Genomic DNA, 12,531 nt, shown 5'->3' on the forward strand with positions numbered 1-12,531 from the left:
TGTGCATAAAGAGCCCAGAAGACGACTGCCGGGGTGGGGAGAGGTGGTGGCTGTCGCACCCAGCCCTCACACAAGAGCTGAATGCCACCAGAAGGAAGGCTGTGCTGGCACCAACTTCCCACCTGCCACGCCAGTGGAGAGGTCTCCAAGGCCATGCCCTTCCCTGGGAATGTTTTGGCTCTGCACTGCTGCACAAACAGAGCGTGATCTAAAAGCTCCCACCTGCTTGAGCAATACATGGGCTACCAGTGGAGATCACTGCCTTGGCAATAATAAATATCTTGATACTTCAGAGGAAAATGTAAACTGTGTTATGCATCTCAGGCAATTGTGGACTATTGTACAGAGGTCAGAGCTTCCCTGATCCCCCATCACTAACTTCACCATGGAAAACTAAATTAAGGTCTGAATAACAAGTTCTGTTTACCCTTGTTATGTTAGCCTGCACAGCTACAAATAGTATTAATCATCATAATGTTGTACAGGCCTGCTTAAAATCCAGATGCAGAACCACAACCTGATCTCAGTTATACTGGTACAAACTCAAAGTACCGGTAATTTCATTTGAAAGGATGTCACTGGGGTTAGTTTCCAAGTTGCTTTTGGATTGCATAAATTTTGCTCTGTCCTCTCCTAGCCATACCATGCTTTTATTGTCATAAATTATTTATGCTAGAGTCAAACCATTATAAGACTTGGTTTATACAAGGCAGTATTACCACTCAAAACAGGTATTTATTATAAAGACATTTAAAACCGGTTACAGACTATGTTTCACATTTCATTCTCAGAAAGTTGAAGGGGATGATGTCACTTAAAAAGTTATTCAAAATTCACACAGATGTAAGCAATACCAGATTCTGACTCAGGCAGTTTGTCTTGATAACTACAGAGCTGAGTTTACGGCTGGCTATCCATGTTTATGATACTCAAATAATAATAATAATAATAAATTAGAGGAACACTAATAAGGTTGCAAAATTAAGCACGCAGCACCTCAGTGCAAGAAGTGCCAGAACTAAGGCTGTCCATGTGCCCTTTAATCACTCCCTTTCTAGTTATGCCTTGTAGGACTGGTTGCAATTATATGATCACATACTGTTTTTATCCCAAACATCTCTAGATTGTTGGCATTCATTTAATGAGCAGATGTTTAATATTTTGCTTCAGTAGTACCATTTAGTGGGTGGCCTCCTGTCATACTACTCAAACTTCACTTCAGAGATGGAATTATTAGTCTCCTCATGACCTCCATTACACCTATCTTAATGCTTAATAAAAAAATCATTTATTTTCACAGGTCCTCCTTGAGGTGTGATGGAGATCTAAGAAAGTAAGGTAAAAAATATCTGCTAAATTTCAATGCTCAACCTGAAACACAAAACTGACATTTTTTTTTTTTTTGAGAATTTAGCAGTAATTTTGTCTGTTCAAAGCTCAGCTTCCATTGAATTCAGTTGCAGCTGATAAAATTTTCATCACTTTTACAAATCAGAATACTAGGTCAGAAAATAAGGAATATAAAACCATCTGTTAATAATTATGTAAATGGGTGACAGCATCACATAGGAATTCCATGATACTAGCAGGGGGACCTATTGGCAGGGAAAAACATATTTTGCCAGCAGAAGAATAGACACGCTCAAGAATCTATAGCACTTTTCCAGATGTTAGAGATAAACAGACATCTAATGGGCAGAGACTCTTCTCCCCCTTTCTACCAAGCCATTGCTTTTGTCCTGTTCCTAGTCCTGCCTGTGACCTGCAGGTTCCAGCAGTATTTGGGCAAGTAAATTTAGTTCTAGTCTCTCTCCATACCTTCAAATCTCAGTCTTTACTCCCTGTTTCAAGTCTGTGCACAAGCCATATACAACCTTCACTACAGCTCCCTGTCCTGAGTGTGCTTCTTCAGATATTTTCCTCCCCTGTGCATGTGGGCTCCTGACCCTTCACAATCTCCAGCTAGGTTTGCTCCTGCCCTCACCTGTATGACTTTGCCAGCCTGTGAGTGCCTCAAGCCCCTTTCTATTCCAGCTACTGGCTGTGCCAGCTCTTTCTAGCTGCTGACTGCTTCCTTAGCCGATTTATCTCCTTCTAGCCCAGAATATTGCTTTTCACAGCTGGAACCCAGCAAGGTCACAAGTCCAGTCTCCCTTCCAACTATCCATGCCTCTCACGTCTTTGTACCTCACAGCAAACTGCCTGTACTCCACTGTGTGTTTGAACTATGCTTGAACTGGAGCTTCTTTTCTCTGTGCCATCCAGATACAGCTCATCCACAATATTAACACAAGAAAAATCTGTTGAAGTAACCAAGCATCATCTCAGGAGAGCGACAGCAGCAGGAGTACAGTGCAGTTGCAGGAAAATGCTATTCAGACTGTATTTTACCTGGTGTCCCTGGTGTATGAATTGATGATTTACTAACTTTTTTTTTAGAGAGGTGCATAATTGGCTAAGTTTAGTGAAAATTCTTTGGACAAGCAAAAAATTGCTCTGGCATAGTGCAGCTATTTCCCATCAAAATTTAAGTCCCTGTTATTCAATATGAGGGACCTGCATTCCTCAGGACAAAAAGCTTCCTCCATTCCTCTCCTTCGTATCCTTCTCAATTTCCATCCAATTACTCCTTTCACCTCCAAACTGCAGGAACTTCAACATTCTTAGACAAGAATTAATTATTTTGGCAATTATGAAAAAATAGCTTTCCAATCAGGAATGGAAAATTTTGGACAAAACCTTTTAGTTTGACAAACTTATTAAAACTGGACAAAGTAACAAAGGTATGAGTTGTTAACCTTAATGCTAAGCAATGCACTTGGCCTGTCTATAATTATGTGGATCTAGAAGGGAATATCTTAATGAAAATTTCTGTAAGTTTGCAACAGCATCTTATTCACAGCTTCTCTTCTAACAAGAGCTCATACACAATACACCCTACATTTTGGTATTTGTGTTTTAAGAGATGATCTGAAACCAAGAAATTTAGATCCAGATCAGCATCCTCATAGGTGATTTAGAGACCCTAGTCCATCCATTTAAACAGCTCTGCATGTGCCTGTACATTGGCTTGGTCTGCAAACAAAAAATATTTTAGACCGTATTTATAAAAGCTACCTGTGAACAGCTAAGAAACTAACATATGCATATTTATGAAATTGCTACTTGTGACTGTAAAAGCTTCTATACAGGAGGTGAGAAAATAAATTCCTATCACATTTTGAGAAGAACCCAGATGACGAGACAATCAATGGCCCAAAGGTCATTAGTTGAATCACTCGATTCCATATCAAGGCAATTTAGGAGCATACATACATACATGTTTGTTTTAGATTAGCTTCTCGAACTGCATATTTTTCAAAACAGTTAAGAATTTTCCAGAAAATAAGTGGCTATGTTAAGTAGAGATCCCAGTTGGCAAGGACATGCAAATACCAGTAACTGCTATTTTTCCATCACCTCTGCATTGCACAGTGTGAATCAGGAAAGAACAAGTTATCTCTCATGTTGTTTCCTGTATTTGTATCACTCAGACAACCCTTTGAATATGTCCCATAGCTAATTATACAGCTATAAAACGATCAGAGTGAATGCCATTGCCAATGCAATTAACATTCTTTATGTGAGATTAACTGGATTTGAGTCACCTGCATAACTTGTTTACAATGTTAATCTCTCAGGAGACAGAGTGCTGCTTGCCCAAGCAAGCTAAATAAAGAAGATTTCTTCAAACAGACAGGTCAATTTTAGTTTCAAACCTACACTTGAGAAAAAAAAAATTCCTTTTGAAATACTTTGCTCATAAATAAAGCCTTGTGGTATAATTAAACATTGTTACTCTGTCAACAGCTTTGAGAACACAATATATTTTGAGAAACAACAAGAAAAAGTAATAAATTAAAATCATAGATATATATAAAAAATTTAATATGGCTGTTTTATAAGCTTTCACTGAGTAAATAAAGTACCTACTTCCCAGACTTTCTCTAATGAATATTAAAAATCCTTGAAGAGAACTATAAAATAGGTCACGGTTATATGCCATGTCAACCAGTTGTGCTATTACTAGGGTGACCTTTATAACTTCAGAATAAACTTTGCTTGCAGTTATAAAAGGGGATTATTAATGCAATTGGGACACACACCTACAATCTGTTGCAGTGCTTGAGATCTACGCTGCAAGAAAACTTACAGAGCTGATCCCAACCAGAAACACAGGAAAATCTTTTCCTTACTTTTGGTGCTGACACAAGTTAACCCCAGAATTCAATTTTTCCTCTATTTAACAATTGGTCTGAGTATCACAGTCTATTAGAGAGACTCAGATGACCATCAGATGTATTAATGACCTTTCTCTGCTCCTCAAAAAGTTAGACAGCCATATATGGGACCTCAATCTAATTAAAATGATCCTAACTATCCTAATATATTTTCTCTGCTGAGGCAACTTCTAGAGTGAAGGATTTGATGGTCCCCATAATGTAGAGGCTCAATCTGATTTAGAACTGCTTTCTCTGTCTTTGCTGGAGAGGAGGCATCATTTTTTAAACTGTTTTTTGTGTTCTAGAACGAAGTATTAAAACACAAATTAAAAGGCTTTGGGGAAGGATTTAATAGTAAATAGTTAAAAGATTTTTTCACTTTAGTGCTCTGATGTAAAAGAAAAAAAAAAGAAACATTAGATGGCTGGAAGTAAGTTTCACTTCAGAGTGCTGTCAGGAGTGTAGATATTTCAGTAAGTGCAGCATGATCCAGATAAAGTAAAGCTCTCCGCCAAAAATGAAGATGTGGAAGAAGACAGGATATTAGGATCACACTAAATTTACCTATGTTGGCCAAACAAATGAAAATACAATTGCAAAAGCAGACAATTTTATATTTAAAGACATTCTTCCACATTGCAAACTTCTACACTCTAAGCAGCACCCAAGTTGCGATGAGCTTGCACAGTTAAGGCACAGAGCACTATTAAGAGGCACACGCAAGTAAAGCAGAATGATTTTTATCAGTTGTTAGTGTTTTTCTCCTTTTACGTACACCTACAACTGTGTAAATTTCAGTTTTTACTGAGCATTAGATACGGACTTTGAAGACCAAATCAGACCCTTTTTCACAGAAGTATCATTATCCTATTACAGCTTGTGAGTATCTGTGGATAACAAATACTGCAAAGACAAATTGTCTTTTTGCAAAGTGCCACAAGTACCCTGCAAGTGATGAAAACATGGATTTGAAGAAAAACAGGGGGAGCTTTTCTCTGAAGGATAACATACACACTTCCAACTTCTCTGTCTTGAACTGTGAATGTATATCCAGTTTTGGTAGATTTTCCATATGTTTGGGAAAGCTTCTGGGTCTAATTTCCAGGATATGATGGGACAACCCTCTCTGCTAACACCTTCCGCACAGTCAGAGATCAGGAAGGTAAAATGGGTCACAACATCTTCATTAAGGGATTTTTGGATTTTTTTTCCTCTAACATCATGTCATCATAGTATACTCTTTCTGGAACTATGGTATATCTTTCAGCCTGACAATGACTACAGAACATCAAACACAAATACATCTTCGAGCATCAGACAAAAAAATCTCTTCATCCCATAGGACCTTATTAGCTGAAAAAAGGTTCAGGTACCAAAGCTAAAATGAAAGATTAATCCAAAACAATCTTTAATATGTCTGAATTGACATATCTTTTAAGACATTTGTACTCTTCTCAGTTACGCTTTACATTCTTTTGAGGCTCTTCAAAATATATCTTTTTCCACTGCTTGATGCCAGCCTCTTGAAGTTGATATATTAAGGCTTTCATTGATTTCGCTGAGCTCCAGAATCAATATACAAGATATAACCTTTGTACATTCTCTTCAAACATACCATTTTATGTCCAAAGGAACAAAGAGGAGTCTGAAATAGTTAAAACAACTTGAAACTTATCTGAGAACAGTGCAGTAGTAAGAAAAAATGATAGAAGTTTAACTTCAACTTCTTACTTAATTTAATTTCTGGCTCCATGTTATGTATTCACAAACCAAGCTTTCTTACAAATTGGAATACAACTGTTTCTGTTTTGCATCTTGCTTTAATTCTGTTCAGCCAAAGGCTATGAGCCCAAACACAAGCAAAGCAGCCTAATTTGTATCACTTACACTTTTGAATTTGGCCTTTAGAATAGTGTGTCCATAATAACAAAGCACTACACTGCCTCTTTTTGTGAATGTTAGGATTGATGGATTAATTATTAACTTTCTTTAAAGGCCAGCTTCAACCTTGTGACAGAGTCTGTCTTCTTGCTCCACTCTAAGATTACACCTTGAAGCCTCATAAAGGCAAAAACTAGCAGTAGTGCTTGAAAAAGAAGACTAACAAAATGTAATGCATCATTGCCAGCTTCAAAACACAGGAATAATTTTGGGAAGCACTGCCTATATAATCAGTTTGCTTTATGATATTTTACTGTGAAAGTTTGGCAATTTTGCCAAATGCTCGTAGAAGAATCATGCCTTGGGAACAAAAGAAATGCAATGTGCACAGACACTAACAGTATGCTGTTAGCAGTGCCTCAATGTTGAAAACTAAGTTTCCTATGCAGACAGGGTTGAAAAAACAAAATTACTTGTTTTGTGAAAGTTCTATTACCCACAACTATCTCTACACGAAAGTTATTGAATGGGTACCCGGCCAAGTGGATGTATTCTGCACATGGGAAACTTTCATTTTCTCCTCCTACTTCTTTCCAAGGTTCTTATTGCCCATTTTATATTATTTTATTTTTTTAAGCTCAGGAAAGGTGTAATCTTTTAGGCTAGGCTCCCATGCTGTTCCCTCAGGCCACCAGTTACCACCACATGGACTCAGTTTTTCCAGAGGCAATGCCTCAAGCTAAATTTACTGTACAGGGAGCCAGAGATCTGTCATGAGTCACATGCAGAAATTAACTTCAGATATTACAGAAAAACTTTCAAAGCCAAAAGTAACAAGTGGCTGATTCCTGGAAACATCTGAGAACTAGTATGAAGCAGTTCCTTTTCCTGCAGAGTGGCTTAGTACCTTGTGAAGAGTACTAAGGCCCCCTTCACACTATGGAAAGGATTTGGGGATTTGTTACTTGGAAAAGGAATAGACATATTAATAATCAGCTAATTAATACACATTCCTCTGCAGAATCAGCACCAGCTGTAGGCTTGCCAGCCACTTTATTAAATTCTCTAAGTCTCTTAGCTAAGATATCTTCCTTTTAATTATAAAGCCCATTTTCAAATATGTTCAAAACAGTTAAAGTTGAGCATGTGGACAATATATAAGTATTATTATATTTTTAGTATATTTTCCTCAACATTTGCATTATTCCCATGTTCCCCAGACCTGTGAATCATATGAGAGGAAGGCTGTGGATGTAACAGATGAACCATGGTTTTGCTTGTGCTCAGTAAAGTCACAGCCCATCTGATGTTTCCTGGAGTTGCTGGATTTATTGGATTTATTGTGCATGCTTAGACTGATCGTACTCTCCAGTAGATACATGGCTTCCTGGAAACCTCATGGATAACCTCCAGTGAACTCCACATGCATCCACCCACACACGAGCTGCTGCCTGGCGTCCAGGAACAGAATGCAACTGTTCTGCTGGTGGAAGGCAAAGCCAAGCCACCTCCTTCTGAATGAAGTGGACCGGGACTAACCTGAACACATCTATACAGTGAGCCCAATACACCAACATAGAGCTCCAGGGCCAGGTGGCAGCCAGGAAATGGGCACAGGACAGTCGAACTGTCCTGTCAAACAGCAGATCATAACCTGAGCACCTGCTTCCTGCATGCTATTCTTGCACAGCAACAAGGAAAATAGGAAGGGAATACCTAGATAGAAGAGGAATTTTAAATAGGAAGATACCCAGATAGGAAAGGAAATTCTGATACAATTTTCTTTAGGTAAACTAACACAAGAAGAATTAAAACATCTAATTTCCCTTATTGCTGATTTTGTTCAGAATTCATGAAATAGGTTTCGATTGTATTTTATTAGTTGATTGCTCTGACTAAATCCTGTAAAAAAATTTAGAATATTGTAATTGTCTATGTATTATTTTACGTATCAAGACAAACCTAATACTTTTTGTAGCTCTGCAGGATATGAAATTACATGCATATTTCAGTTTTTACTCCTACAGTTCAATGCTTTTTAACAAATTATTTTCTTAAGGATTTCTTAAGGCTTTGTAGCTTAGGACTGCAATCCGCTTGCTATCCACAGAGATTATCAGTACTTAAACTGATGAAGAAGATATGTCATGTCTATTTCACATCTGTATAAAGGCACAATTTCAACAGATTGGCTGTAAAGGGCTTAATAATTTGATAGAGATCCCATCTGAGGTTTGTTTTTTTGGTAGTTTTTTTTTTGTTTGGTTTTTTTTTTTGGTTTTTTGGTTTTTTTTTTGCAAGGTATACTACTTATGTCTTTAAAAGTCATATGCTTCCATGAATCCACAATAAACTAAGTGGAGTGGAAGCCTTTACAGTCTTGTAATACTGGAAGGCAGCAAATTCTCAGTCACCCACAGATCTTGTCTATCAGAAACTTTTCTATGCCTTTTGTGAATCCCATAATATGTTTTTTTTTGAAGTGGAGAAAAAAATGTGTAATTTCACATACATGTAAACATAGATGGCAATGTGTGTAACTCGGTTTTCCAGTGCACCATATTAGGCAGAAGTCAAAAAAAATTAGGAGCATCTGCTTCAGAAAGGACCTTAGGATTTCTACAGAAAGTCTTACTCAAATTACAAGCAGTCTTGTTTGGAATGTTGGTATTGTATCAAGGATATCAAAGAGGTGTAGCAGGAGGGAACATTAACAATATTTCTCTTTCTCTTTTGTATGGATCTGTGTTTTCTTTAGCAGTGAGGGGTTTTTTTCCTTATTGATTTTATTTTGTTTGCTCAAGACCTCTTGACTAACTCCTACAAAACCACAGCTAATGGTTAATAGAAATGTCATGACTGCAGGTTGTACCACAGCAGGATTTTGCAGCTTTGCTTCTTACCCAGTTGATAGCAGGATGGATCTAGCTCTGGGTTCAGTATTACTCTATTCTTGCTCTAGAGCCTAACAATAGGGCAAATGTTCCTAACAACTTCTTGCCTTGGCCAGCAGGTCTGGAAGCTCTTTCACACAGGAAACCTATTCATTTTTGATTCATTCAGCAGCACCAAAAACCTAAATGGTGCCTTGGCTTACGGGATGAAAAGCTGTTTCATTCCCTTTAAAAAACAAATTACAAAAGTATCTCTATATATTCAAAAAGTTGATCTTGGGATTTTCTCCAACAACTTTTTACTGATCAATTGAGCTCTTTTGTGCTCTCCTACAAAGGTTTGACTTCACAGCCCCACAGGAATAAGGAATTATTTATATAGGCAATACTGGTCCAAATCTCTGTCAGGCAGGCATCGTCAACTGTATCAGAAGCAGCTTAATTACACTGGGCAATTTTGTGAGGGAGAGCATTATGTCCGGCATTACCGTCTCTGAGTGCACGAGTATCACTAAGGACCTCCAATTAGATCGCATCCATGTGCTTAGAAAGAACATGTTGAGCCATCACAGCTCCATAACTATAAACTGCAGCCTTTGAAACCTGGTCTTCTTCAAAAACTGTGAAATGCAGCTTAATAAGTAGTACTATCATGTTTTGTTAACCTTGTTTTGTCTCAGATTTTGATGAGTGACCCACGTCAATTCAGTGTAATTGTAGTGAAAAGGAAACAAAAGCTTGAGTCTCTTTACCAAAGACAGTCAGTTCTGCTGGATCGCTGTCTCGCTCCCCAACCATGTTTGTTCCAACACAAGTGTACATGCCGGCATCACTTTTTCTTGTGTTGGAGATCATCAGCTTCCCACCACGTATCTGTTTCAAACAAGGAATATATTTTTAACTGCAGATAAACAAAAGATATCAGAAAAAAGCTTCTCAGGCAGCAAGTTCCACAAATAAGGCATCCAAAAGTTTTGTTTGTAAATAAATGTATGACTTTAAAATTATAAAACAATATACTTAAATATTTTTAAGCTGTTCTAGAACACATTTGATCCTAACAACTGTTTTTAACTGCAGTTCAGTTTTTTTCTTTGGTTTTCATCAGATGCTTTACATTTCAAAGATTACATTTCTTGCTGCCTCTATGGCAATGCAGAGTGCCTGTATATCTTGCATGATGTAAAGCACTCTTGACATCTCTCTCAAGAAAAAGGCAATTTTACTTAGTTTTATTTAGTTCATTTTATTTTACTTGTGTCTAAAGAGTTTCCTTGTTCTTTGATTAAGACAAATTTTCTCTTTTGCTTGATGCAAACAGACTGAATCTAGCCCAAATTGAGAATTCATCTGACTCCCTTAAGACTTAACATTTTCTTGGCTACAAAGGGTGCTCATGGAGTGAAAGAGCAGGGTAGTTGAAAGAAATAAAGTAACAAATTTGCAGCTTGTGAAGTCACAGTATCAAAAGCCAGACAATGGGGTGCTTCAGAATAAGCTAGGAATATAGCCAAAGACACTTGAGAGTCAGGGAATGACTACCAGTTCCCTGCCTCTCTTCCTTCCTCTACTCTAGACCCTAGCAGAGACAGCAAATAGCAACTACTTAGATTGTTTAGCTTGAAATACTCCTTAGGCATAAACAAGCTTTCTGATAGTACTTCCATATTGAATAAGGTCAGCACTGAATGATTTGCATATCATTACATACAACATAAAACTTTATTGAAGGAATATTAATAGTGAAAAGCTAAGCATTTAAAAATTAGGAACAAAATGTGTCCCTGCACCCTTAATTTACCCCATTTGCTTGCACATATTGCGATGTAATTTCTAATCACTTGATAAGTTAGGTATTTCTGCTGGATCCTTTTTCATTCAGAACACGGAATGAACTGTCACAGAATTCATCCAGCATTACTCATTTACTCAATATGTATTGCTATTTAGGAACAATCATTCTTTAGAGTATAACTTCAGCCTTCATTTAGAATACAAATGCCAATTACTACACTGAATACAATATTACCAATATTATCGTAAACTGTTGGTTTTTTTCCCACAGAGTGATTTGTGTACTTCATAGATATGATTGATCTTATCTTTAAAACACCTCTCTGATATAAGGTCTGATATTCTTATTTCACTGAACCGAGATCTCATTTCAGTGAACGGAGATCTAGAAAAGGTAAGGCCAAATCAAAGACATCCACTGAGCCCCCATCTAACAGAGCACCTTACATGACCATATCTACACCTCTAACAGACCTCCGTTACACCGGTTATACAAATCAAGCCCCAAGAAGTTCAAGTTGGAGACCCAAATCAAAGGAATAAACAACCTTGCCCTCCTCATTTGGGAATGCTCAGAGAGGCAAACTGCTGAGAACAATGCTGAGTCTCTACGGGAAAGGCTACAGAGCTGTAAAGTTGTGCTGCACTCAGCTGTGGGGCTTCGATGCAAGCCATGTCTATAGACAACCATCTGAGTTGTACTCACACTGATACGCTCTTAAAATCGATACGGATTTTATCTTTCTTCCAGTAGATGGTAGGCTCAGGGTGCCCACGAGGTGGCTGGCACTCCAATATGGCAGGCTCTCCAGCTGCCACCACAACATCTGTAGGGTTTTGGCGGAAGTCATCCCGTAGCACTAATGCAATAATCAAGGGAAAGAAGAAAAAAATTACTACTAGAAGTGATGACATTGTAAGTGAGGGGAAAAATATGTGCGGATCCATATCATATTAAACAAACAAACAAAAAAGTCTCAACCATTATTACATGATGACTTTGCATCTTATATTTACTATAAAAGATCTCATAAAAGAAGTTGGTGAGGCATGACATTTTGTCAAATGGAGGCGGATTTCACATACACAGGTTTTTTGCCTTGTTTTTTCTCCAGAAAAGAACACTACTCTGCATTCAAATGAGAAAGACCTGTAGTACCCACTTGTCTTGGGTCAGGGCCACCACCACTCAGTCGCTCCTTGCCCTCCCCTGCCCACCTTTCCCCTTCCCAGTAAGATGGGGGAAAGGATAAAAAAAAAAAAAAAAAAAAAAAAAGGGAGTTGGGGAAACGACATTTTTTAAAACGTAAGTTGAGGTAAAGACAGCTTTTAATAATACAACAAGAGAAAAAGGAGAATATAATAATAAGATATAGAATACAGTGAAAACACTGATACAACAGAAACCTCACCACCAAGAGCTTCACAAAAGACCCCCACCCCTCTCCTGGTTAGCTTCCCCTTATATCCCGGGCATGATGTCAGCATGGCATCGAATAACCCTTTGGCTATGCCCACCTCCCAGCTTCTGTGAAAAATTAACCCTATCCCAGCAGAACCCAGGACACCACGATTCTTTTTAACCTTGAACAGGGTTGCTTCCCATCCTTGCAAAAGTAGCGTCGCAGGCCTGATGTTGAGTTCTTTTCATAACAAAAAACATGCTGAATATCTAGCTTGCCTGGATCTCCAACTTCAGC

General features: G+C 38.0%; 1 protein-coding gene across 1 annotated transcript in view; it reads right to left on the reverse strand.

Annotated features, from left to right (window-relative positions):
* The window catches only part of ROBO2 (roundabout, axon guidance receptor, homolog 2 (Drosophila)), a gene marked incomplete at its 3' end in the record, with an annotated part of 131,725 nt that extends 119,979 nt beyond the window's left edge, over positions 1-11,746 (reverse strand). Inside the window, 2 exon segments of the mRNA XM_010077578.1 lie at positions 9,790-9,910; positions 11,534-11,746. Coding sequence (XP_010075880.1) covers positions 9,790-9,910; positions 11,534-11,746 — 334 coding nt within the window.
* Positions 11,747-12,531: the final 785 nt, after the last annotated feature.

Source organism: Pterocles gutturalis, unplaced genomic scaffold (genome assembly GCF_000699245.1).
Source record: "Pterocles gutturalis isolate BGI_N339 unplaced genomic scaffold, ASM69924v1 scaffold378, whole genome shotgun sequence".
NCBI lineage: Eukaryota > Metazoa > Chordata > Aves > Pterocliformes > Pteroclidae > Pterocles > Pterocles gutturalis.